At 46.5% G+C, this 25,552-nt stretch overlaps 12 protein-coding genes across 12 annotated transcripts; 2 read left to right on the top strand and 10 right to left on the bottom strand.

The window, feature by feature from the left end:
- Positions 1–1,033: 1,033 nt before the first annotated feature.
- EYB26_001039 (uncharacterized protein) lies at positions 1,034–3,472 on the bottom strand (the record flags this gene model as incomplete). The annotated part of the gene is made up of 2 exons (XM_054260351.1): positions 1,034–2,843; positions 2,895–3,472. 2 exons carry the CDS (start codon positions 3,470–3,472, stop codon positions 1,034–1,036), a joined length of 2,388 nt encoding a protein of 795 aa, XP_054116326.1.
- A 375-nt stretch (positions 3,473–3,847) lies between these two features.
- EYB26_001038 (uncharacterized protein) lies at positions 3,848–4,249 on the top strand (the record flags this gene model as incomplete). The annotated part of the gene is made up of 4 exons (XM_054260350.1): positions 3,848–3,888; positions 3,946–3,983; positions 4,036–4,103; positions 4,160–4,249. 4 exons carry the CDS (start codon positions 3,848–3,850, stop codon positions 4,247–4,249), a joined length of 237 nt encoding a protein of 78 aa, XP_054116325.1.
- Positions 4,250–4,393: 144 nt separating this feature from the next.
- EYB26_001037 (uncharacterized protein) lies at positions 4,394–4,696 on the bottom strand (the record flags this gene model as incomplete). Its single annotated transcript, XM_054260349.1, has 1 exon — positions 4,394–4,696. One exon carries the CDS (start codon positions 4,694–4,696, stop codon positions 4,394–4,396), a length of 303 nt encoding a protein of 100 aa, XP_054116324.1.
- A 710-nt stretch (positions 4,697–5,406) lies between these two features.
- Positions 5,407–7,787, bottom strand: EYB26_001036 (uncharacterized protein; the record flags this gene model as incomplete). Its single annotated transcript, XM_054260348.1, has 5 exons — positions 5,407–5,742; positions 5,797–5,891; positions 5,945–6,406; positions 6,469–7,588; positions 7,653–7,787. 5 exons carry the CDS (start codon positions 7,785–7,787, stop codon positions 5,407–5,409), a joined length of 2,148 nt encoding a protein of 715 aa, XP_054116323.1.
- A 955-nt stretch (positions 7,788–8,742) lies between these two features.
- Positions 8,743–11,683, bottom strand: EYB26_001035 (uncharacterized protein; the record flags this gene model as incomplete). The annotated part of the gene is made up of 2 exons (XM_054260347.1): positions 8,743–11,553; positions 11,660–11,683. 2 exons carry the CDS (start codon positions 11,681–11,683, stop codon positions 8,743–8,745), a joined length of 2,835 nt encoding a protein of 944 aa, XP_054116322.1.
- A 552-nt stretch (positions 11,684–12,235) lies between these two features.
- EYB26_001034 (uncharacterized protein) lies at positions 12,236–13,336 on the bottom strand (the record flags this gene model as incomplete). The annotated part of the gene is made up of 1 exon (XM_054260346.1): positions 12,236–13,336. The coding sequence occupies one exon, from the start codon at positions 13,334–13,336 to the stop codon at positions 12,236–12,238; it is 1,101 nt and encodes a 366-aa protein (XP_054116321.1).
- A 619-nt stretch (positions 13,337–13,955) lies between these two features.
- On the bottom strand, positions 13,956–15,494 carry EYB26_001033 (uncharacterized protein; the record flags this gene model as incomplete). Its single annotated transcript, XM_054260345.1, has 1 exon — positions 13,956–15,494. The coding sequence occupies one exon, from the start codon at positions 15,492–15,494 to the stop codon at positions 13,956–13,958; it is 1,539 nt and encodes a 512-aa protein (XP_054116320.1).
- Positions 15,495–16,098: 604 nt separating this feature from the next.
- On the bottom strand, positions 16,099–17,050 carry EYB26_001032 (uncharacterized protein; the record flags this gene model as incomplete). The annotated part of the gene is made up of 2 exons (XM_054260344.1): positions 16,099–16,583; positions 16,639–17,050. 2 exons carry the CDS (start codon positions 17,048–17,050, stop codon positions 16,099–16,101), a joined length of 897 nt encoding a protein of 298 aa, XP_054116319.1.
- Positions 17,051–17,361: 311 nt separating this feature from the next.
- Positions 17,362–17,874, top strand: EYB26_001031 (uncharacterized protein; the record flags this gene model as incomplete). The annotated part of the gene is made up of 1 exon (XM_054260343.1): positions 17,362–17,874. The coding sequence occupies one exon, from the start codon at positions 17,362–17,364 to the stop codon at positions 17,872–17,874; it is 513 nt and encodes a 170-aa protein (XP_054116318.1).
- A 321-nt stretch (positions 17,875–18,195) lies between these two features.
- Positions 18,196–18,815, bottom strand: EYB26_001030 (uncharacterized protein; the record flags this gene model as incomplete). Its single annotated transcript, XM_054260342.1, has 3 exons — positions 18,196–18,399; positions 18,490–18,590; positions 18,704–18,815. 3 exons carry the CDS (start codon positions 18,813–18,815, stop codon positions 18,196–18,198), a joined length of 417 nt encoding a protein of 138 aa, XP_054116317.1.
- Positions 18,816–20,225: 1,410 nt separating this feature from the next.
- EYB26_001029 (uncharacterized protein) lies at positions 20,226–22,028 on the bottom strand (the record flags this gene model as incomplete). Its single annotated transcript, XM_054260341.1, has 5 exons — positions 20,226–20,844; positions 20,904–21,249; positions 21,306–21,664; positions 21,718–21,815; positions 21,885–22,028. The coding sequence occupies 5 exons, from the start codon at positions 22,026–22,028 to the stop codon at positions 20,226–20,228; spliced, it is 1,566 nt and encodes a 521-aa protein (XP_054116316.1).
- A 1,792-nt stretch (positions 22,029–23,820) lies between these two features.
- Positions 23,821–24,816, bottom strand: EYB26_001028 (uncharacterized protein; the record flags this gene model as incomplete). Its single annotated transcript, XM_054260340.1, has 3 exons — positions 23,821–23,916; positions 23,980–24,301; positions 24,362–24,816. 3 exons carry the CDS (start codon positions 24,814–24,816, stop codon positions 23,821–23,823), a joined length of 873 nt encoding a protein of 290 aa, XP_054116315.1.
- Between the last annotated feature and the right edge of the window lie 736 nt (positions 24,817–25,552).

The raw sequence follows: 25,552 nt of genomic DNA, 5'->3' as shown, positions 1-25,552 counted from the left end.
AGTTAGCATCTTAAACTAGAGAATTGTAACTTAACTACGTATCTATCTACTATCTAGCATGCTCAGCGTACGGTCTAAACGATTATCCCGACTATCCGATAGCCGAATACTGAAGACATTTTTCTTTGTTCTCTTAGTACACTTAACCTTCAATAGTCGACTCTCGGTTCGTACATGCGTCCGTGAATACGATTAAAATAGCTTGAGCTGTACGTAAGTTACTTAGAACGGAGTATGATCTAGTACCCGGCAAGAACCGTGCTACATACAAATACAGGCTATGTACGTAGTTGTGTATAATTTAAATTTATTGATATCCTCGTGACCCTCTCAGCCATTGACCAGCAGACTAGCGCAGGGACCCGGATGCAGGTACGCATAATGCAGACCACCTCCAGGCCACCAGGATTTCTTGTTTTGCCATGATCGATGAGGAATTTTATATTTCGAGCATGCCGTGGATGGAGCTTGGAATGGTATCGAGCTTCTTCAGCTCAGCTCAGCTCATTTGAAACTTGGCCTCAGCCGCAATCTTTGTCTCCTTCAGCAACTTGACAAGACACAAGTTACACAGACCAAGAACCTAAAAACCAGCGCAATAGTCCTCCATGAGTCAGTCGTTCATCTAGTACGTAGTTAGTCAAGTTAAGTTAGTTAGTTAACTAACTTACGTACAATACAGACTCAAGAGAAAGCTCGGGCCTTTTGGTGCTTTTTGGGCTGGCGCTAGCTTCACTGACCAGGTTCCCGGGGTCAGGGCTCGATTCTCGTGATCAGGTTTGAATGTGGTGGGATGAGAGTCTGATCCTTAGAAATCGAAATAGTGAAAATGATTGATTGAAATGAATATCCATGTCGTCATTGCTTTAGAAAAAAGCTACCTGAGGCTTTTCATCTAACTAATCAACAAGAAAGAAAAACGGACCATCATGGATCCATGCGGGTATCAACTCGAATCAAAACAAAGATGACTGAATGCGGATGCAGATACAGATGCAATACACAGCTCGACCACACTTTCCTTACTCTAAATCTATCTGAATGTAAACGTTCGTCCACTCGTCTCCTTCTTCTGTTTCCGTACCCCGCTAGGCGCATTCAATGCCTTGGCATATGGATTGTAATACTTCTGATGATTCGGTGCAATTGCCGCTGCCGCTGCCGCTGCCATGTCCTCTGAGTGCAGGACTGAGGATGCCGTGTTGTAGTCGAATGGGATTGTGTCTTCTTCTACTGTGGGCGGCTTCTTTTGCGGTTTCTTTTCCTTGCGTGATTTTTTGGTGGGGGGTTGGATGTGAATTTCTTCTTCTTCTTCTTCTTCTTCTTCTTTTTCTTTCTCCTCTTCGCTTGAGCTCTTACTTCCACTCTCACTCTCGCTTTCGCTGCTGCCGCTGCTGGAGGACGTTTCATCAGAGTCTTCTACCACCTCAGCTGCCTTTCTCTTGTGTCGTGGGGCGACTTCCTTGATTGTGAAAATATCACTCCTCTTCTCAGCTTTGTTGGCTGACGGGGTGTTCATGGGTGACTGTTCCACAGGCGTCACAGCAGGAGTGGTGTCTTGAATCATTTGGCGAACCTCGGACACTGTCACAGGCATGGGAGGAATAGGGACAGACAACCGTAAAGCTTCGAATGATGCCGCCACTTTGTAATTCGGAGGAACGATGGCGGACTCTTGTGGCTGCAATGCCGCGCCCCAGAATTGTGACGAGTCTGCTCGGACCACCGAAATCACAGTTGGTTCGCCGGTCACAAGAGGTGATGGCTTAGTAGCAGATACAACGGCTTCCTCGACAGTCTTTCTTGGCTTGATAATATCACGTAGCTCAGGGCCGGTGGCACCCTCAATTTTAGCCTTCTTGATAAGGGCTAGCAACTCATTTATTCTATACTTCACGATCAAAGTAACTGGCGAAAGTGTTTTGAATAGAGTATGCTTGTCGACAGGCATGGCTATAGCCACTTTGAAGAGCATATGTCTGGGGAACACGCATTGTAAACCTTCATCTTCTTCTCGCGCAACTCGATCCCGCCATTCATGAACAGCCCTGAAAACTGCAAATTGTTCTTTCGACAACAGAGCGGGGTTCCTGCTCAACAGATCGTGCCAGCCGCCAGCGCCTTGTCCACCAGCCATATCATAAACAGGTCGTTCATAGCGTTGCAAGGCTTCCGTCTTTGATCGCTCCAACACGTAGTCGATCTGATTTCTTTTGGGCGTGGACTTTTCTAGCAATTCGTTGCGCAGGCAATCGTAGATGTAGAGGAGATAATGCGTGTCGGCACGGGCATATCTCAACATTTCCTCAGTCAACGGTCTCAACCGCCAGTCAGCCATTTGGTATTTCTTGTCGGCTTCGTAACGTGCATATTTCTCGAGCAGGAATTTCAGACTTCGCTTGGGGAATCCCAATGCTACCGCAGCATGGTATGTGTCGAACAAGCCCACAACGTAAAGGCCCAAATCTCTTTGAAGCCAAACAATATCCATCGTAGAACCATGGAAAACTTTGAGAATGTTGGGGTCGGCGAAAACTTCGTTCAGCTGCTGTAAATCCTCACGCCATGGCTGAAGTGTGTCGACCACCCAATCCTTGTCGCGAGTGCTGATTTGCATCAATGACACCAGTCCATAATACGTGTGCACATCGTGGTGTTCCAAGTCGACAGCGATTTCATTTGCCTTTTTGAGCTCCTTGACCATTTCGGCCACTCCTTCCGGCGTATCGACCCAGACAGCTTCAGTGGATTCAACGGGACCGAAGTCGACTGGTGGTGCGGCGACGTAGGCTGACTCGGGGAACTTCGCATCACGAATCTCTTTTTCGTATGGGTTTGGGTAGCTATATGTACTGTTAATATCGCTCTCAAAAACTTTGCGCATCATGACATACAATGCAGGTTTCTTTTCTGCCTCGACCAGTCGAAGAGACTGCTCTAGTGGTACGATAGCATGCGGCTTGGATTTGAGCAAAGGACGGAATGGGGATGTGTCATGGTTGTTTGGTGCGGTGCGGAATTGAAGCTGTGGTTTCGGGATCTTGGATGGACCGTAGTCGTAGATGGTAGGGAACTTCTTTTCTTGCTGTCGGGTGCTCGCCTCACGAATCTGATCTTGCTGCGGGGGACTAAGCTTTTTGATGATACCAGTGAACTCATCTAGACATGCATCTGCCTTCTCGAGCAAGTTATCAATCACGTCCACAATGCCGCGCCAATTGTCTTCGATCGCGTCTTCATCTTCGAGAACGGGAGGTTCGATGTCGGTGCCGCCAGTCGCAACTTTGAGCAAGGAAGAGGTAAGTGAAAGTAAGCGTGAGCTCTGTTCGTCGAGGTTTTCGGCAAATTCGGCGCTTGAGGTACGATGAAAATCAACGTCCTCTTTACCAATTTTTATGACTGTCTGGGTGCTCTTGATCACAGCCGCTGTCGCTTTTTCATAAAATGAGGAAAAGTCTGCCGAGTTATCCATGATGGATGATGGCCGAGACGACACTCAAAAAAGGACGGGGAGAGGATGAGAGTAAGAGAAAAAAGAATTCCGACTGCATCAAAGAATGAATGAATGTGGTATGTGAGGGAATGTTCACAAAAGAAGTCAAGAAGACCTAACACAAAAATAAGATCTTCATGAACCGTCAAAACTTTTGATAAGGATTAGCGGCATAAAAACTCACAGGAAAAACTATTTGGCCGGCGCTATCTTGAGGAGTGGAGCCAAGTGACAGGCTTCCGAACCAAGCTTGATGCCAACCAACAACAGCATACTCTTGTGAGAAGTAAAGAATTTTTCAAAGCAAACTGAAGGAAACCACAAAGGACTACCGGTCAGAAAAAAACAATCATCATGTCAGCATCATTAGCCCCCGAGTGCAATGATATCAAAGAGTAGGTGGTCTGCATGTTGAGCTGTGTATATTACAATCCGTCTGATAAATGAGTTAGAAAATACGACACATGTTTCCTCAAGTGGTATAGCGAAAGTGAGATAGCAGAGATCATCAAAGACAAAAAGCAAAACTGATGAGTGGACAGAATATCTCAGAGGCAATTCGAAAGATGAGTGTGCCGATCTCTTCAAAAAGTACAACTCGTGTCTCGTGGTATGTACTTGAGCGACACTCTTGGTAGGAACTGCTGCTGAAAAACAAATCTACAGAAAGCACTCAAGGATCGTGGTATCGACACAATGCTGGAAGAGGCAAAACAAGGGTCAAAAGAAAGTGATACTGAACATCTCAAGCGGTGAGAGTGCATGGCACTTTCTCGACATCAAAAATTGTGTTTCTATAATGAGAAAACGAAGACATGACTTAATGAAACAATCTCCTCTCCATGTGAAATTGAAGTGAAGGCAATGTGACTTTAATCGAAAGAAATCTCTCACCCGCTATCAGAAGACACGATCCTCGGAGGGGATCTCGCCCCAGAGCAAGAGTGCATCCAGGAGGATGCACACCCCATCGATGTCGTCGTCCGGGATCGTTTCTGCGTCTATCCAATCCCTCACGACTCGAAATATTTTCGACTTTTTGAGGTCCTTGTTGAATTTGGACTCAACGTCCTTGGCGGTTGCCTCACTCCCGAATCTCGCTCTGAACTCCTCCGCGACCCTCTTCCATCCATATCTGGTGGCCAGTTTCATGACTACCAGATATATCATCTGGTCGAGGGTCCACGCTCCTCCATGAGCCATTTTCGAAAGTAGTAGGGGGCACGGAGGATTCAAAAGAGGTTTTCTAGTGGTTGGTGGTGTGGCGGCGGCAGCGGCAGGGGCAGGCGGTGGTGTGAGAATGCGTGAGGATAAAGGAAGAAAGGAGAAGAAAAAGAAGAAGAAAAGGTCTGTTGACGCCATTCACAGATATTTATATGTTTGTGTGACTAGGGGCTCGGCGATTTTTGTGCGGACATTTTGTGCAGATATAGTAAAATAACAATCTGAGGCACCCCAGCCGCATACATTGAGAGGAACAAATCTTCAAAGTATGCAGATTTTTGATGCCACTGAGTTGAATAAAAGGGGCTTGGGGGTTGTAATATAGCATATTGAAGCGCTCCAGCAAGATAGACCAAGAAAAATGAATCTACTTGGCATATCGATCCAGAGTGCGCTCCTATCCTATACGAGGACTTGATATTGGATTGTTATTGATTCTGGAGGACTTCAGCAACCCATATCAAAGCAACAGCTTCACAACGCCTTGTCATATAACCATCTATAGGATCGAACTTTAAAGCAATTTGTGGTATAGAAGGGCGCCAGAGGACTACATGGGACCCCCAAGACAAAAATTGAGTGGATACATATCAATTGATAGTGCTACCCTGTCTGAAGACTGCGGAATACAACTGAAAAAGATATATATACCGGAACAGATATATCCTACATTAAATACATTACAGTCATCATCGATGGCCACGCCGACCACCACCATTAGACATATAACTAGACGGAACCTTGACAAGCCCATTCCCCATACCACCATTCATGCCTCGACCACCACTTGAGCCATTGGATGTGCTCTTCTTTTCCGTCAGTCGATTCCAGACCTCAAACATACCTGCACGATGGGCTGGGAGCATGCTGTATTGCATACTGTAGAGGTTGCGGCGATGGATGGGAGGTACAAAGCGGCCGGTGACGAGGCACAGGATGACACTTGGTGATAGGTAGTGTTTACGGAGGCGATGGCCGAGCTGGAAGTATTGGTCGAACATGGCGCGGAGGGAGAGGGGCATGGACTGTTTCATTGTGAGTATACTGCTGTTATTTGAAACACTGCTAGGAGGACATACCTCGAGATGGATGTAGGATATTCTGATTGCCTCTGCACCTTTTTGTTTGGATGATGGTTTGATAACTTCTTCTCGTAGCGAGAAATAGACACCTCCTAAGGTCTTCATTAGTACTTGAAACCATTATAGCTTTTATTCAGGTTCATACCAGGTAAACGCCCTGGATCCTTGACACGCAGCATCAATGCAAACAAGGGAAAGTGATTCAAAAATGCCAGCCACGTATCCAGCGCCGCCTTGAGTGAAATAATCAACATCCGCGCCGATGCAAATGCGAGATAAAAGACAACGACTGTCGGAAGAAGAAAGAATAAAACGGTAAATAGGATCGTCCCGAGTAAAAGCTGGTCGAGATCATAGTCGCAGGAATCGATTCGATTGCGAAGGACGTTCCGTTTCTTTCCGCGGAAGAGGTGGAAAAGGGATATTATAATACTAAGTTGCCAATTAAAGATGCGAGCCGATGCTATGTAGAATGAATAAATGTGGATGGTAATGATCGAAAGTAAATCGGAGAATAGAGCGATTGGCATGCTGGCACCGGCGAAACTCGAGCATCCAATGATGTATATTAGGTGTGGTAAATATGGTTGTAGGTTGGCGATACAGGCTACATTAAAAAAAGTTAGCACTCGGGCTCCTTTTGGCTCCGGGGGAATGGTGAGTATATACCGGCCCAGTGTTCAATGACCCAGAGAAAGAGATCTCCCAGGAATGCAGCTAATTCATTATTCAGCTTCAAACCGGCTGGCCATCCCATTAGCCATGATATGGTTCGCTGTAAGCCTTCGACTGTCCAGTCTGTGATTAAGTAGTCTATTTGACTGGCTACCCATTGCGCGTTATCGATAATATAAGAGCCCAAAGCAATACCAATAATGACATCGTTGGCTACAAGCCACAACGAGTTGTAAAAACGAATGTAATCTGGGTGACTGGTCGTGACACTCTCCCAATTGTCTTTTCTTTGTCGAAGTTTGACGTACTGTATAGGCCAGTAGCAAAACTGTTGTAGTCGAATGTCAACCTGCTGTGCAGTGGCGGATATATCCTTGAGAGCCGCAGCATCAGGACGAGCTCGCCATTCAAGCATACGTAGGACTAGTTCAGCAACTGCCCGATGACAGACTAGACCAAAGACAAAACAGCTCGTAAGAACTGGCCAAATCCATTGCCAGAAGACATCGACAAAGAAGTCCCAAATTGTGGTAGCAGATTCCACGACACGTTCGCTGACACTCATGCTTCTCTTTGCGCGCGTCCCAATTAGTCGGCTGTTCTTCTCAATGAGCTGTGCAACTTCAAATGCACAATTCACCTGATTCAGGATAATAGGCAGCGCAACCTCCTTCTGGGACGGGACATGGCGGACGACCGTATGCCACTTCAGTTTCTCGATCAATTTCTTCGACCGAACTTTCTCCTCTTCTTCCTCCGCATCTATCGGGGCAGAAGACAGGTCCTTTCCATGATTCGATTGTTTATCGGCCAAAGCTAATGATATCGGCTCCAATGACATATATTGCATGCGGGTCGGATGAGGGCGATTGAACATAATCACTTGAACCGAGATATTCGTTTGCGGAGGACAGAACACACGGGGTATCTTATAAGAGGTATTTGTAGTCACTGAAAGATGACCGGCATCGAAAGTTGTTGGCGATTCAATTGGGTTGGTTGAGCCTAGAACATGCATCGCTGATTTTCCACAGAGAACAAAAAGCTGGGCGATCGGGTGAGGGCAGTTGCGAAACAAGACGCCCGTACGCAGCGCATTATCGACGCTTTTTGGCTAGAAAAACGTCAGATGTTAGCATCGTGACCAACCCCTTTTTTCTGTCTAGCACTTCACATACCTCAACATCTTCTAGCACAGTTACGACGAACAGGTCCAAGTCCGAATTGCGCCAGCCGATGATAACACCGGGCGACGATGAGCGTGGTATATCATTCGGCCAGAAAACACGCAGCAAGCCATCGCCATTTATCATATTGTCATCCTTCCAGGTATGGCAGCTTGAATTCGCTTTTTAAAAGGAACCCCTCCGGCGCAACTCCTCTCGAGCAGATATACCCTGCTGAACAACACGAGGATGTAGATCGATTTCTTTCGACGCGAGATAATTGAGTGGAATGATGAAAATGAAGAGTATGACCGAGAGCAATACGAATCCCTTGGCCGTTCGAGTTACGACACCGTGATTCCAGGCAAAGATCGCTAATTCGTATAGGCGAGTAACAAGGTCCCACCTTGCAGTGATGTAGCCCGCTACAAAGATTCCGAGTGTCAACACAGAGAAGGGATGCATGAATCTAGTCCGGTCTGAGTTCTCGGATGGTTGATGTTAATTGAGTTGCAGTGAAGTGAAATTCAGGGTAACGGCATGGCGGCGCGGAGTTGAGGATTGATGTGGTCCGACAATCGAGAACGGTTCTCCTATTCAATTAGTAGCTCTGAGTTCTGGTTGGTTGCATAATCGCGTCGCAAGGCGAGTACTGTAGTAATTCCAGTTGAAGAAGAATGTACAACGACGAGAAGTTGTTCGTTGTGCCTAACATAGAGATGTGTTTTCACCTTCCACGTTTCGACAGGCGGTTTCCGCGCCGTCACGTGTTTTTATCACATCGTTTCCGGACCCAACACGTGGAACTCCTCACATCTTGTTGTCTTACTCGTAGCAATTACTTTGTCGGAATTTCTTCATATCAAGGTAGATTGAGTTGTGGGAAAGACCGTATGTCAAAATAATTGAGATCATCAATTGCAAACAGGCATACGAATTGACGACAATGATGCTTGTCTCATTATAAGTAGTATACATGATAACAGAATTGTGTATGCCCTAGACCTTCACGATGAACCTTCCTCCTAAGACACCTAGAACCCCAGTACCGAAATATTAAAATGAAATTGCAGATTGCATATATGAAACGGAAGGCGAGCGTCTAAAGAGCTTTGATGCTCTGAAAGACCTTATTCGATTGCAAGTTGCCATCTGCTGTAACCAAGTCGCGCATGATCTGTCGTTTTTCTTCTGCGGTCAAGTTCTCTCTGCCTGGAGCTTCAATTTCTGCCTTCCACTTGAGTAGCATTGATTTCAAGAGTGCGCTGCCTTCTTCTACTTCGTCTTGGGAGTAGCTGTCAAGGGCTGAGGTTTCTTTCTTCTCCGTGTTATCGGAAGTTGCTGTGGTGAAATCTTCTAATTCTTCTGCTTTTTGTCGAGCCATATTGACCACCTTCTCCGGGAAGCGAACGAGTTCGGCAACGTGAATACCGAAAGACTGATCGCAGACGCCAGGTTCAACGCGGTAGAGGAGCGTGACCTCCCTCTTCTTATTGCTTTCTCCTTCCTTAGCATCGCTAATAAAAGCGACCACATGCAGGTTCTTCACGGATTTTGGATAGCGATCGGCCAAGGCCGTTAGCTCATGGAAATGAGTTGCAAACATTCCGAAACAGCCTATTTCCGTGACAATATGCTCGGAAATGGCCCATGCAAGCCCGAAGCCATCGTAAGTACTGGTTCCTCGACCAAGCTCATCAATGATGATCAATGATTCGGATGTGGCAGACTTCAAGATGTTTGAAGTCTCGAGCATTTCAGCCATAAAAGTTGACACACCTTTGAGCTGCGAATCACTTGCTCCCACTCGAGCAAGAATGCAGTCGAAAATTGTCAGCTCTGCCTCAGTGCAAGGCACGAAGCAGCCAATCTGAGCCATCAGCGCAATAACACCGATCTGCCGAATATAGGTTGATTTGCCACCCATGTTCGGTCCTGTGATAATGAGGAATGAGGATTCACCTCGCACAAGTGACACGTCGTTTGTGATAAATGAGATATCGTCTTGCATTTCCATGCATGGATGACGTGCTTCTTTAAGAATAGTGTTTCCTGTACCTCGAGGGTGCATCTTGGGCCGAGCATATGCTGTCGGAGCATGAACCGATACGTGGGCAAAACTCACAATGACATCTAGATGAGCTAGAATGCCGGCTAGTTGTTCTAGCACAGGGCAGTAAGAAGTAGCAACATTAACTACCTCTTGAACTAGGCCTGATTGAGTGCGGTTGTAGTTCGATGACAATTGATCATGTTCTCTGCGAAGTTCTTGCATCGTTCTCGTGGTGAAGTATACTCCGTTCTTCTGTGTCGAACACTCCTGATACTCTCGTTTGTTGCGAATACACCCGGCTTCATTTCTGGTTAATCTGAAGCACCAACCATGAACGCGGTGGTTCTCCATGAATAGTTTCTTCTCCATGTCTTGATTTAGGTCTTTAGCGACCCGCCGGTGTTCCAAATCCATGTCGTATCGGAGCTTGTCCAGCTTCTTTCGAATGACCCGGAGACTGTCGTCGAACTCAGGTTTGATGATAAATTCATGGTTAGCGAGCGCATCAAGGTCAACCGTAGTTTCAACCATCTCCTCCAATTTTGCAAGACTGTTAGATAGGTTGCGTAGCTTTGTCGTGTATTGGTCATCCAAAGGAGTTTGGTATTGCTCGTCCATGACATTTTCGAAGCTGCGGACGAAGCCTGGTAAGCGGATAGCAACCTGATAAACTCGTACCACATCCTCCAAATTAGCCTGACTACGCTGAAAGCGCTTGGCCAGTCTGTATAAGTCTGGGATTGCTCGCAGATGCTCCTCCTGCATAGTCTGTCGTAATTCCGTGTCGACAACAAATGCTTCAACCAACTGATGACGTTTTTCTATCTCTGCCTGATCCATCAGTGGCTGTTTGAGCCATTGAGCAAGCAATCGGCTTCCCACAGGGGTTTTGCAATGGTTCAAAAGTCCATACAAACTCATATTCTTCGCTCCGTCTCGTGGGCCCGGCATGAGATTCAAGGCACGCAATGCGGCGGCATCTAGTTTCATGTATTGTGACAAATCGTGCTGATAGAGTTGGTATTGACCGAAATTGGTCGAATCTGACATGACTCCTAAGTATTTGATCAGAGCAGCAGCGGCGCCCATCGCCAACTTCAGCTCCGTTTGAGGTAATGTAGCAGCTGATCTTTCATCACGCAACAGTCTGGTTAAATCCTGCTCAATATCTCTCGTACCAAAGTCTGCCATGGGTCGCTCGGTTATAGCAACACCGCAAGTATCAGCAATAGCCCTAAGTTTCGCCAGTTCAGCGTCTTTCTTGGTGCTATCAAGCTGAATGACACATTCTTTTACTCCAAGCTGTATAACAAGCGACTCGAAATTTGAGTAGACATCGTTGTCGAGGAATTCGCTCACACCGAGTTCTCGAACGCTAGCATCCGCGAAGCAAACACCAATATTCTTAGCCTCTGACGAACGAGCGGAAACCTTGACGGCAAGGATGATGGGCGCCGAATCCATCGCACTCCCACCCGCACCGCCGAGCTCCTCTTCAACATCCTGCAAGTTTCCCGGGCTGGCCTGCTTGCCTAACTTCCACTGTCCTCTTCCACTCTCTGCAGACACCCAGATTTCGATGCGCTTGTTCAGACGGAAAAGAGCTTCTCGTAGGAAATTTCGAAAGACAGTCACACTCAGAGTGACTGATGGTAAGCCGCCGGAGTCACTTCGGCCTAATGTTCGTAAAACCGAAGTGGTTTTGTAAACGGTGCGGGCAATGAATTCGGCATCAGTGCCGTGTGCTGTATACCAGTCGCCACGGTCAAACAAGCGGATAGTGGTCGGATTACTTTCATTGATAGCATCTTTGGAAGGTAGCGATCGGAAAAAACGAATGAATCCAGGTTCATCGTCGACCTGTCATGGCTTAGATTGCGTACTTATGAAGGTTTGCAGTATCCCGCATAATGAAGCAGAGAAGAAATTTTTGAATACTATGCGTATCAGTGAGGATAATACTTACTTTGAGCTCCGGCCGTGAAGACATTTTGTTATATTCTCCTATTTTATAGTCAAAGCAACCCCATACATTGAAGGGTTGAAGGACGGAGGTTGAATGTTCTCCATAACTTTATCGAGGGAGACGCGAAGCGGATGTACGCGTATCACGTGATCACGCGTACGCGTTAAATTGGATTGCCGAATTAGGAAGGTCATCCCCAATCTGTCCCTTCATGTTTGTCTTGATGACTAGCTGTGAGTAAGGTAGCTGTAGGAGAGCCACAGACAACATCTTGCGTTTGTGGAGGAATTTTGGTTGAATGTTGGTGAGGCTAAGTCTATATATGGTCCTTGGATCCGATATATTCAGGTATTAAAAAGGTATTCATCATTAATCATTCGACAACCTTTTCGGTAGTAATCAAGAAAAGAGTTCTTGAGGTTGGAAGGTAAGGAAGTCTATAAATAAAACAATCACACAACATGGATGACAGTAAAAACATTTTCAAAAGCTGCATGAAACAGAACTAATATGAAGAACCATCCACAGCTCGCTCATCATCATTGATGTTCGGCCAGAGTTGATACACAATTCGGCTTAAATCTCAATCCCTTTCACTCGCCTGTAGGCCAATGTATGGGCATAATCAGCCGCATCAGCTCGCCCATCAAGTTGGAAAGCCATTCCGAGTCTCTCAGACCATGTCTTTTGCTGTACATCCAGCTTGGCGATTCTTCGATTTTCCGCTGTGCCGAACGAGTTAGCCCTACGCCACACATGAGTCCAGGTGTAGGCTGCTCCTTCGGCATCCAAAACTCCTTCTGCCTCTTTGAGGGCTACTAGTAACAGATCGTATATCAGTCTAGTGCTTAGGGGGAAGTCACAGTTGTCCGCTGCTTTACGCATGACGGGATCGCATATGACTGGTTTAAAGTGCGGTGAATTGTCGTCGTCGTACTCGCTGTTCTCATCTATGCTGTCCAGGAGATAAACCAACCCTCTCATTAATCTCCGCCGCATGTCACTGACCTGTCTGAAATTGCGGTCTTTTGAAGCTCTATCACAAACCGTACAACGACATTCAAATGTAAGCAATCGGCGACGCTCATCCATAGTGTGACTGTGAAACCCGTTTTGGTAACCGATAGTGATCTCTTCTCCAGCAGCGATGTCTCTCACTGCAAAACTGGATGTAGAATTTCTTCCAACCCCCGGCTCTGATTGTGACTCGGGAACAAAGGCGTTCTCTTGACATGAATGATTGAAACGTGAATGGCAAGGAAACAGACCCCATCGTTTTTCCTCAATATAATTTCCGAATAGTCGTTGCTCCACGCCGGTTTCAAGCGAGAAGCAATTTTCCCCCCAGATCCTTGCAAGCTTTAGCGGTCCACTGCTCATCAGACCATTTGATAGTTTGCGTGGTTTATTGCCTGACAGACAAGCCAAGATATGCTTCTGGGGGTCGCCCAGTTTCTTGACGGCATTGCTGATAACTTGCTCTGTAATATTTTCAGACGCCTTCTGGATGACGAACAACGCTCTTTCTTTCATGATAAGGGATCCACGTTGAATATCTCTAGTGGCAAAAAGACCCCATCCTTTGCCAGGCGTAGGACGTAGCTCAATCGGCGCATCTTTGGGTATTGGAAGGTCAAAGTATGCTAGTATGATTATTGTCAGCGAGCGAGGGTGCATTATCACGTCAACGAATCGACTTGCGATGATCGTCAGCCATGTTTCTATAGCTGATACAGATACGAGCCACAGATGAGGGTGAGATTGAGGAAGGCAGTCAGGACGGAAGGGAGAAGAAGAGGTAGAAAGAGTAGGGGGGGGTTACGATGAGGGGAAGAGTGAGTAGATCTAATGGAAAGGCGCACGACAAAGTGACAGCGTTTGTATGGTAATCATTTGAAATATATTTAATGAAAGATAGAATAACCTTGGAAATCAAAGAATAAGTCCGTATCAGCTGGTAATGCTGTGATCTGACTTGCTTTGCACCGCAAACGCGATCTGTTTGACTATGACGACCTTTACCCAAAACCTATTGGAGGGCATCCTAGAAGCCTATATCAAGGTCAGATTGTTGCAGACGATATGAATTGAGATTGATCGTTCCCCCCACCCGTTTCTATTGCTTGAAAGGACTTGCTTTGTAGTTGATTAAGTAGTTATAGCATTATTTCTATAAATGCAGTTATGTAATACATCATGCAATAAACATATATGCTCGCTCCAAATGCAAAAAAAGCCTTAGCAGTCGCTGTATACAAAAAAGTATAATATGCTCCAACAGAAAAACTAGGGGTATTCAAAACTGCATCTTGCCCACTTTAATCCCAATTTCTTTCGGCGAGATATCACGGGCGGACATTAAAACCACTGATTTCAAGCTACCGATAGTAACAACATCGACCCAGTCACCAGCAACATCTTTTTGTGCTAGTATATCCAAACAAGCAGCAATCTCCTCAGCTGGAATTGGGTTCCGAAGAGAATCTCGGATGGTCTGGATGAGTGTCTGCCATGAGAATGGTTTCCTTTGAGCAACGACGGTGTCGTTGTTGACTGTCATTGTATATGAAGGTCTCAACAACGCAAGTACTTTGGTCACATCCTCAGCTCGCTGAGCCGCAGATCGACGGAGTAATTGTTCCTTTGTTGGAGCTGGCCCAAGTTTCGATTGTATAAGTTCTTTGTTCTTGATACGCTCGAACAGACCTTTGCGGCGCTCGGCAGTTGGATCACGAGCGACGGCTGGAGTTTCGAATCCTGATTCTCCGGGTGTGATGGAGGTGGCTTTCATCATGGCTGTCTTGACTTTGATAACTCCGCCTTTGAGGTCTTGGAGTCGTTGCTGGCCTTTGCGAAATGTGTTGAAGGGAGTCAGACAGGCTTGGATAGGAGCGAGAGGAAGCGTGTCTATTTGAAAGGAGGTCTCCATCTCCTCTTTCTTCTTTGCGTCGTTTTGAGCATCGATTTGTTCTTGCCATTTCGTTTCCAGGATCTGCACGAATCGTTCTTGGAAATGGTTCTCGTCAAACATTCCCTGTGATCCTGGCCCCGAAACGTCTAATCGTTCGATACAGACTTTGCCCAAGCCATAGTTCGCAAGTCGGAAACGCAGGTTGTTGCTATTCGAACTCGTCGTCTCCTTCGTCTCCTCATTCGTAATTGAATCATCATCCCACACCTGTACTAATCTTTGCACATCCTTCGTCACGACTTTTCGCTTTTTCCATATTTTTTCGATACTGGGCAAAAGTTCCCGAAGATCGGCGGATGCGGAGTATTCATTGTGAGCGGAGTGAAGGGAGAGAGCCTTCAGAAAGCAAGAGTGAAGATGGAGGAATTCAGTGAGTGCGGCGGGATATTTCGTGGTCGTGGCTGATTCAGCAATATTTGGTGTGGAAGTGGATTTTTTGAAAGTAGGTGGTTTCGGGTGTGAGCGGGCACGCACCGTGGTCTTGCTCCTGGTAGGGGTTGCGGCTGGCCTCGTTCGGGAGCTTCGTGGAGTCGAGACGGAGAGATCGGAAAATTTCAAAGTCTTGGATGGAGTATCTTCGACTGATCGATCTGGCGGGGACTGTGTAGAGGATGCGGCTGCCTCCGCTGCACTTTTGGTATCATCGTTGGTAGTTGTCGTGATCTCATTAAGTTTTCGTTTCTTCGACGGAGACGCAGTCAGTTGGCAGGAGGGCTTCTCTCCATCGAGAAGCAAGAGCGACTTGGAGGAAGGAAGAGTTCCTGGCTTGGCTGTCTTTGTGAATTGCTGAATGCCTGCTTGGTGCGACTGCGAGCGAGGAAGGTGAGCGCGAGAGCGAGTCCTGGAGCGGGTTGCCGTGGACATTTTGGCGGTCGCTCTTTCTTTTTATTTATTTTCTCGGTGGTTGTTTCTTCAGTCGTAATATTTTCTACTTGCTTCGCAGAAAAACCTAAGTAGAACGGAAAGTGGGATGTTGACAATGAATTGAGCCTTGTTTTGTTGTGGTTGTTCCTTCTTTTTGGTGTTTCTTTTTTCGAAGTGGCTGGTCTGACGCGCGTAAACAAACGCGCTTTCGGCGCGTCAATTTCGCGTTCCACTTTACTCCAAATCGGGTAACATTCATGGACTATTTGTAGAATTCACCACCACAAAGCGAATAGAAGTTCTATCGTCAGAAACAATGGCGAGACGGTGAAAAAGACCATTGACGGAACTAATCTCCTATATAACTTCGTTGCTGAAAGTTGGAGATGTTTTCGTCCCGCTTAAATTCTCCGAGTCACCACAGCAATAGCCCTTACGGATGGAATGCTTGTAGCCATGTGCATTCCTCCAGCTGACATGCATAGATCAGAATCAAATTAAACTGGAGGAACATTTCAGACTACAAAAATTCATCCAAAGGTACGATGCTTCATTCAGTTGACGCCAATGGGCAAGTCTCATTTCATATAGAACATCTCATACATCACGGCTTATTACTGGTAGTCAACCCTACAAAAACAACCAACACAGCAGCATACGCAGCAGTACCCGACATGACATCAATCGGCTTCTCGAGCACTGAAGCCATCAATAACCCAAACAAAGCCACACACACCGTCGTCGCAACCAGCGAAATATAGAGAGTATTGTGCAGAACCATCAGCCACATCGGCGCAATCAGGAAAATGCCGCCCACCATGGCTACACCAATGCGTTTTCTGAAATCCTTGACCCAAGCCTGCTGAAAGTTCCTGTTGCGTGTTCCACCAATAGGCGCCGGTTGGGTGCCCTCTGTCTCCCATTCGCGGACAGCTTCTGAGCACTGGAGAGGATGTATATCGTTCTCTCTGTTTTTCATGGCCACTTGCAGCATGCAGCGTTCTATGAACCGTTCGCCGGTTACGTAAAACGGGTCCTTGGGGAGTTCGATGTGTTTGCCCATGTAGTCAAAGTCCTGCAGCGCTTGCACTGCGAAGTGATTCAGCATACAGTCGGTAAAACTGAAAAGAATCATTCGCCTTACCATATTGTCTCAAGTCTTCAGCCCAGCCAGCTGGTTCACTAGCATTGTATCTTAGATCGACTGCATGCTGAATAAGTTTATGCTGCAATTGTCTCAGATGCAAACGCTGCAGTTCGGAGAAGTTGATTCGGTAGCTGTGTTCTCTCTCTTTTGAAGTTTTATCGTCTCCTTTGTCCTGACCATTGCCGCGCACACTCTTCGTCTCGGTTTGGTTATTATTGCCATGTCGCTCGGCGTTTTGTGAAAACTGGGTATTCCTAAACCTTGTCGGTGAAGCTCTTTCCGGTTTGTAAACTCTCAAGATGATGTTGTGGCGATGGTGATCGATTATCCAAGATGGATCATCAAACTGAAGATCTTCTTGTCCAGCAGTACGTTCAAGGTCAGGCTCGGGATCCAATCGCCAGAACATTTCATACTAGAGAAAAACCTTAAATTTTACTCCATGTATATGCCTGGTCAGAATTATGAATCGCATAGCAAAGATGAGAAGAAATCGCGAACGAGGATCCGAGTCGGATTACAACACTGCGCCGTATGATTGTGAACACTGAAGAGTACCAGGCTGAAGGGTATCAGACTGAAATTTGCCCCTCATGCGTGTACAGCCACCATCTCAGCATGGTCAATAGACACCCAACGAATTTGTTCCTTCAGTTTCAACTGCTCAGATTTTTATAACGCATTTCCAATCTCATATAAGTTCCCATCATCAACTCCTCCATGGCACCGCCACCACTTCGAGTCGGCGTAACGGTTGATGGTAGCCGTATGACTATCACGTTTTCACAAAGAGCGTGTGCTCAGCGATACAACGACTATCTGACAAGACTTGAGGATTCGATTTATGAGATTCAAGAATGCGGATTCTCTGCATCACGAAACGCAGTCTTCATGATTCTGCCTCCGGAAATCACCACCACTCCTCCATCACCTGATAATCCCAAAAACTCCACCTTGATCCTCGAAGACAAGGCAAAAGCGATAACCTGGGGGCAGAAAATGATCCTTTGGAAAACAGATATTGAAGCAGACGGTACACAATTAAGCCTTGTGACAGTCTGGAAGGTTGATGATTTTTACGAACGGCTGCGGCTTCCCAAGCAAGACAGCGATGATGAAGAAGGGACCGAGTTTCCTGTTGACGTATCGCAAAGGCAAGGGTCGATTGGTCGGCCAGATTGTTCTGATCCTTATGATTATCCGTCTGTCAGAAGACTGTTCTTTCGTGTATAAGTTTTTTCAAAGCGGTCCTGGGAAGAGGATTTGCAAGGGCCAAAACGATTTAACGACAGTAGTCCGCCTCCATGAGACTTAATGTAGCTATTAAGAAGAGCTAAGGAAAGAGAATGATGCAGGAGCCACCTCTTACAATGGTATTGTCTACCCTGTGCGAGATGAAAAGTAGGTCTTTTAAGAACAGCCCTAATTACATAATTAAGAAGCATGACTTGAAAATTGGAACAAGCCTCATACCAAACATAGATAGACATGGGTCCTTAACTCCTGAAACAAATATATCGTGAAACCTATATGCTCTTTCCTGCAGGTATCAAATTATTTCGAGCCCCCAAACCATCCCGAAATACTCTTCTTCGCCTCCGACGCCTTCTCTTCCACTTTCCGGTCTAGCTTGTCAACGGCCGAACCCATTTCTTTGGCTGTATTGTGACTAATCTTTTCGACTTTCTCTAGACTTTCTTTGGCGCCTTCTCCGAGGCGGGCGTTGGCATTCTTGGCTTTGGCGTGTGCTGAGTCGACCTATTTATCAAATGGTTAGCTCTCTCTCTCTCTCTCTCTCTCTCTTCCCCCAGAGTCTTCATAAGGTAATAGGCGGTGGTGGGTAAGTACAATTTCATCGATATAGGCAGTCGCCTTCTCGCCAATTTCTTTACCCTTGTGCTCGGCCTCACTGGCATGTGGCAATTTGGCGCGCATTTTTTCTGCGTCGGCTGGACAGAGAGAAATCTATATTAGCCGTGGTTTTCCTTATCTCAACTCAGCCGGCCTCCTGACGAAGGATGGCTGGTTTTCCTAGCAATAGTACACGGTGAAGAAAAAGTACCTTTGGCACGCGCTTTGGCGGCGTCAATGTCGCCGCCGGACTTGTAGAGATAGTAGCCACCGGCACCGGCTGCGGCAAGACCGAGGTATAGAGGGAGACGTGATTTGGACATTTTGTTTCTGGTGTCGCGATTGTGAGTGTAGGGGGTTTGAGGTTGACTTGAGTGTTTCTTGTGTGTTCGTGAAGTCAGAGAGCAGGGGAAGAAGGTATTTAAGGTGAGGCCGGACTGGGAAGGCTATGACGTGAGGTGGAACAAGGCTAGCCTAGGAACGACCAGAGAGGGCTGTCTGTCTCTTATGGCTTCTTTGGTCTACAATAGATTTCAAGATCGATCAATGATAGGTACACTGTAGCTCTTCACACTGTATCTGATTGCTCCCACAAGATACTCAGCCGCTACTAGCCTTGCATCTCGCCTCCCTATGTACTTGATACTATTCAATTCACCGATATTTTCCTCCTCAAATGCCTAGTAATGGGTGGAGAGTGTTGAGAATGGGTGTAACATTCTAAGCCCTATGCAAGCAGGATGCCACAGTCCAAGGTCCTGATTGGCTCCATCAGAGTGTGGGGTAACTAACTAAGCATCAGATGATGATGTCATCACCATGTCGCTGTCCAGTAAGTTAGCTCATCCACTAACCACAAGGAGTTAGTAACAATTCCTCAGGCCGCAATGAGCCTTGGCCAATCAGCTGTCAGTCTGTTCTTTCCTCAACTATACTCATAGTATATAGCCTGGTATCTCGTTCGTCCCACGAGCAGCGCCGAAAGATTTGGTGTCTTGCTTCATCTTATAGTAGCCAGGCAGTATTCGCCGTATCGATGGATGGAAATTGCTGGTGGCTAAATGAGCATAGAACCCCGAATGATGAGAAGAAATTAGACACTTACATGGAACAAATGCCCATATCGATCCGGTGCATCCCCACGGGGACCTGAGCGAATCCATTGCAACACGTACCTGTCTTTGTTCGATGCGGAACCAGATCAAAACTTCTCATTAAGCTTTCTTTTCAGCTGTCAAGTAATTGTCCAATCAAGAGGGTAGAATCGAGTTTCTTAACTCCCACCCTAAGGAAAGCTTAGCGGGGCTTGGAAGAGGGTTTGGCTCCTGCGTACCATGGTAAAAGAATATCGAGAAATCCTTCCGAAGGATTGTTTAGGGCTTCGTCTATGTTCGGTCTAGGTCCAGTATATATGTCCTGTGAACTAATTGGACAAAGTTTTTGTTTAAAAATGGCATCGTGCCAGTCTTTCATGGACAGTTCTTCATTAGTTAACAAAATGAATCATATGTAAATGTAGATGTAGTTGTATACCGGCATCTCCGAGCTCGGCCGAGCACCAAAAATCAGCCCATGAGGAGCTTTTTCGCATATAGGTTTATTTCAATATTTGTTATGTTTTAGGCGGTAAAAGTTACATATATTTGTTGTAGTTGGAATACAAGGTATAGATTCTGTTGGTCCTGCCACCTGAACCGATGATCTCTTGTGCGACAAAATTACATCTCAATCGCCTAAACAGTATGATGCCTCCATACCTCCAAAGCATCCAGATTCAGCCCTTTGTAATTCTTCCTCCCCACGGTCCAGTACAGCCCGCAAGAAATCACAACTGCTGCGGCTGTCAGTGCAAAGGCATAATTAAAAGTATCCACAGTCCAGTTCGGTGTTGTCGGGAAACACTCCATGATCATCAAATACACCTGCGTGATGACGGTCGTGATGTGGACAGTCATACTCCAGCGGCCAAGATTCCAGGGGCCTGGGACCCATCTGTCGCCAGCGAAAATACGGAATGAAACCGGTATAAGAAAGGTAATGAGACCAGTGACTACAGCGATGGAATACATGATGGAGCTGGCCTTTGGGGAGAGGGAGACTATGAGAACTAGAAACGTGCCTGTTCCTAGGATGGCGACGGAGTAGATGGGTAGGTTGAGTCGAGGATGCACGTAGGCCACGCGCTCATGCCATGGGAATCCACCATCTCGGGCAAATGCTGCGATCTGACCGGCATAGGTGAGAAGGGTTCCACTGCCCCCGATGATTCCAACCAGGGCGATAAACAAGAGGAAGGTCGCAGTGAAAGCTTGGCCCCAGTGCTGGTAGATAAGATCCATCAAGGGATATCCACTAGATTGCGCTAGAATGAGCACATGTACAAAAATAAGAAGCAGAGTTCAAGGACATACTTCTCAGAGGCTGCAGCGGCCTCCATGTCGTTGATGCAGAACGCGGAAATCAGGCAGATGACAAGGCCGCATACCGTATTGGTGGTAAAAGTGTAGTACAGAGATTTGGGGATCTCAATTCTTGCATTATGCGTCTCCTCGGTGACATAGACAGGGACTACCCACCCCGAATTGACCCAGAGAGCACCAAACCAGGAGTACGGAATGGCCACAGGTAGACCCCAGTCGGAGAAATTACTGTACTCCCCAAAGACAGTCTTTGCAGACACAAATGGCAGATTCTGAAGTTTGTGGGCGATTGGTAGACCGAATACGAAGACCAGCATGTGTAGTAGGATTAAAATTGCTTTTGTTTTCTCAGTAAACATTGATGCTAGCCAACAGTGAAAGGGGGGATGTTACCGATGGTCATATACACAAAGGCAATGCGCTCTAGCCTCAACGTCATGAGACTGCCCCAGGTGGCAAGCACAGCTAGGGACAGGCACATGATCTCGGCGTTGGTCCAGATCATCGAAGGAAAGGCAATGGCTACCGCGTAGGCAAGGGACGAAGCCACGGCGTAGGCGAAGGCAGCCGTTGCGGCGAACATGGCCTGCACGTTCAACCATCCTGTGATGAGTGAGACGGCATGCGACCACCGCGGCGGCGCAAGCGCACCAGCCCACCAGTAGAAGGAGCCGTTGATTGGCATGGAGGAGGCAAGCTCCGCGATGGCAAGCACTTGGGGAAGCAGGATGGCATTGGGGATAATCCAGCCCCTGAAAAGTCAGCATTGCCCTGATTCTCACGAGTTCAGAGAGTCAGTCCTCACCAGGATAGACCCCAGTATCCTCCATATGAAACTTGATAATTTCCAGTAATCAAAATAGCACTCAAGGGACCACAGAGATAATCAGCACGGTCCTGGAACTACAATGAAGCGAGAGCGTACGATGTTACTGCGATCACCAAGCACATATTCCCCAAAGAACGGAATACTCTCCGGTAGACGGCGACATAGCCGAGCTCCTCAATGGTGCCACTTTCAATTACGGCTCCATGATTCGACCGTGTTTCAGAAGGTTGTAGCGGTTTGATGTCGGCTGTGAGAATGCGCTCCTGCGGTTCATTACAAAGAGACATGGCACTGGATGGGTTGATGGAATTGATGGAAGGGATTATGGGCGGATGGTAGGGCCTACGCGTTGTTCCTAAATAGGTCTAAATACAATGGTTAAGGATACGTTCTTATCTCGAATACCCGTTATCTTTGTCGTCTTATCCCTAGAGAGGGCGGGAAACCCTAAAACCTAGAGAACTTAAGGTTCGGTAACTAGTTAATTGACAAACTAACACAAGATTAGGTAACTAACTAGCTAACATCACCGTCGACGTTTTACTTTCTCCCTCTCGCATTGGCCCCTGTTGCTCAGCCAACGAGTTGTTGCCGCAAGGTAGTAATTGACTCAGTCATGGCGATTTCACATAGTTAAGCAACCAGGGCGCAATAGAGAAGAGAGAACCGCAACATGAACTGTTGGTGGGACTTTTCTGAGGTATTTATACCCGGATGCGATTTTTCACGATCAACCCAGCTGGTTTCCATTTGCTCATACCAGACTAGCCTCGTTACGTTAAATTAATGTAGTTGTCGTATATTTTCTACCACGGATACAGATCTAATCCGAATTTTCCTCGGCTACCTATGAACTGCTATGCAACGACTTTGGATACTGTTGCTCGACATAAATGGCACGTACTCCCTTTGATCTGACTATAGATACCATCGCGCCCTTGGGAAATTAGGTCTGCGCCTGTGGGAGTGGGACTTCAGCAGCGCTCGAATTCCATGGAGGGAGGATGAATTCTATATCAGGAAGGACTGAGCAATTCACACCCTCTTTGCTTTGCGTTTATGCCGCATGATCAAGTCGTACTTCCTAAAATAACCCTCCCATTCAACGTCGGAATGAGAGAGATGAAGGAAGCTTTTCGCCATGCAGGCCATCAAGTTATCGATATCGACCCTTGGGATGGCTTGGAGCTTATGGAGGGCTGCACTTTCCATTCTCGTCGCAAGTGGTGGGGAGGAAGTCCGGAGCATACTCAGTGTGCTGGATGAGCTTGTCACTGTGGAGGTTACTCCTTTCGAAGAAATGACCCACCCTGTCGGTTGCACGGGATATGTCTGCCACCGTCAAGATCAAGTTGCTTCGTCAGAAATATATAGACATCTGGCAAGCAACTGCATCAAAGATCAAATTGGGACCGATCGTAATCCGATATGTGGTTGTGGTGGTAAACGTTTACTCTCCTGCCTCTATCCAAATCTGGGTCCTATGCCTGTATTCCTACCGTATTGGGTTAGTGCGCTCGCTGTTCGACACGGCATTGGATGCCGTGGCTCGTGACTTGCTGTGCCCTAATGCGATATCACGGTAGATCTACCGTATACGCTAGGGATACCATTCAACACCAGATGTAAGAGGAGGCGTGAGGAATGAAGGATATAATACAATGTTTGCAATCGTTTTCCTGTTAGAAACATAAAAGACGCCCGAATTCTCATGTTGCCGACGGAAAGGGATGTATACTAAAAGGGAAAACGACAATTAGAGCCGTGCATGCAGGAAAATTGCAGATGCAAGTCTGTCACTTCAAAGCCTTCTTCTCATCAACATATCATGGCCAGTTATCAATGAAACCGAACTGAAACAATTCAGTCGAAATTAAACTTCATCCGCATAGGTTGGACTAAGCATGACGAGTGTGACCTGCCAATCGATAAGATTATACTAGACTAATTAAAAAAAAGAAGTTGAACGTAATATAACGATTCTTCTTGTCTGAGCGGCTAGCAACCACAGCCGCAGGTAATCCTTCTTTTGGGTAGTAGAATAAAGAATGTTCATGTTGTTTTAGCTTTCCTACAACACTAGTGTCCAACTTGTCGAATAACTACCTTCAGGCCGTCCATGCAAGCATGGGAAATTCGCGCATGCTGCATGCCGACAATGGAGACCATAAGAACCTACAGCATCAAAATTAATGTCGATTGCAAGGACTACTTGTATGAAAAGGAGGAGAGGCATACTGGAAAGCGCCGTTCATCTTCAAAGCGGAACCCTTTATCCGACGGAATCTCGTTTCCCTTTTCTGAATCTTCGTCTGAATCTGGATACTTGAATACCGCACGCTGAAATGCACGATTTCGCATGGCCGTGAGAAGCAATGCAAGCTCTCCATACAAGATTGAACCCTCGTGGCCAACGTCTCTTATTTCGCCCAACAGAATGAGATGTGGTTTGTTACTTCCGAACCGTTTATCGACACTATCATATTCAAAGATCCAAACGTTGTATTGATGGGCAACATTGTTGTTGAATCCAAGACCGGCGTATAATGCATGACGACCTCTGTTGTAAATTAGCACAGTCAAATCTCCTGACTTAATATCTAGATAGCTAGATGCTTACGTCACGCTGACCAGACCTCGTAATTCACAAGTGGACAAAGCACCTGGTAATACCCCCTTTCTAGGGAGTCCGCCGCCGCCAGCCCAACGATGAAGATAATGAGCGGCATAGCTAACACGACTCATTAAAGGCATATCTTTTTTGAACTTTGCGTAATGAAGCGTCGGTTTCATCCATTTGGGATCTGTGAATGCGTCCAAGTCCACGGGGTGCTGCTGGAAAAAGTTTGGGGAACAATAATCAAACAGAATCGGGGGGTCAAGGTCGATATTCTTACTTGCGCTGTTGCTAGTGTTGTCGAATTCATGAAACTCCAGAGTGATACCATGCGTTTCTAAGAACTGACTGGGGATATCAACGTCTGGCGAGAGGGCTTTTTGCGTCTCTTTGTCATCGATCACAGTCTCTAACAATGAGTCAAGTCTTGTACGCACTTCAGAAGCATTATACTCCATTTTCGCCTGGAGCCTCAAGCGCCTTAGGGGGGCCCCTTTTCTTTCCGTCTTCAGTGCGTCTGGAGGTAGGCTGAAGTGGTTGTTGATGTTATCTGTTGAGGTAAAAATGAAGAAAGAGCGGGAGATGCCTGCCCAGCGAGGCGACCTCACGCAACGTGACTAGTTTCAACCAAAGTGAAAAAGGAAATACAACCATCGACTGGCCTATTTCATCTCTTTTTTTTTTTGCAACTTCTGATCATATTTGAGGACAAAGTGTCTCAGCTAAGGGGATTTAAATTTATGCACATGAATCCAACAAAGATATGTATGGCCCATGCCTTTTGAATTTGTTTCAATAAACGAGGACAAATCGCCAATTCCACTTCAATTGTGTCTATCAGAGATATCAACGTACCTCCAATTCTGGAGAATGACATGTCCTTGAGAGCATTTTATGCCCTTCACTTGCTATCGTCGAGAATGCATCAAGAAGGGATGGCTGTCCTCCACCGTCACAAAGTAACTATCATACGATAATATAACTAAAAAGAAACCCATCTATTATCCTGTTTTCCGCCCTTGGACATGCAGTGCTTACGTCGTCTTATTGACCTGAAAGAGAGTAAGTTCATTCCACTGGCCGAACCAAGGGAATCTCGTTAAACGTTCGCAAGATAGCACGGAATGAAAAGAAGACTTAAATCTAGCCAGACAACGAACCAAGAGTTTGTGTGCATGTACCAACATGGGCCAT

This window comes from Talaromyces marneffei, chromosome 1 (assembly GCF_009556855.1).
Source record: "Talaromyces marneffei chromosome 1, complete sequence".
Lineage (NCBI taxonomy): Eukaryota > Fungi > Ascomycota > Eurotiomycetes > Eurotiales > Trichocomaceae > Talaromyces > Talaromyces marneffei.
Note: the sequence above shows the minus strand (reverse complement) of the source record. Positions and strands in the feature narration are given on the sequence as shown.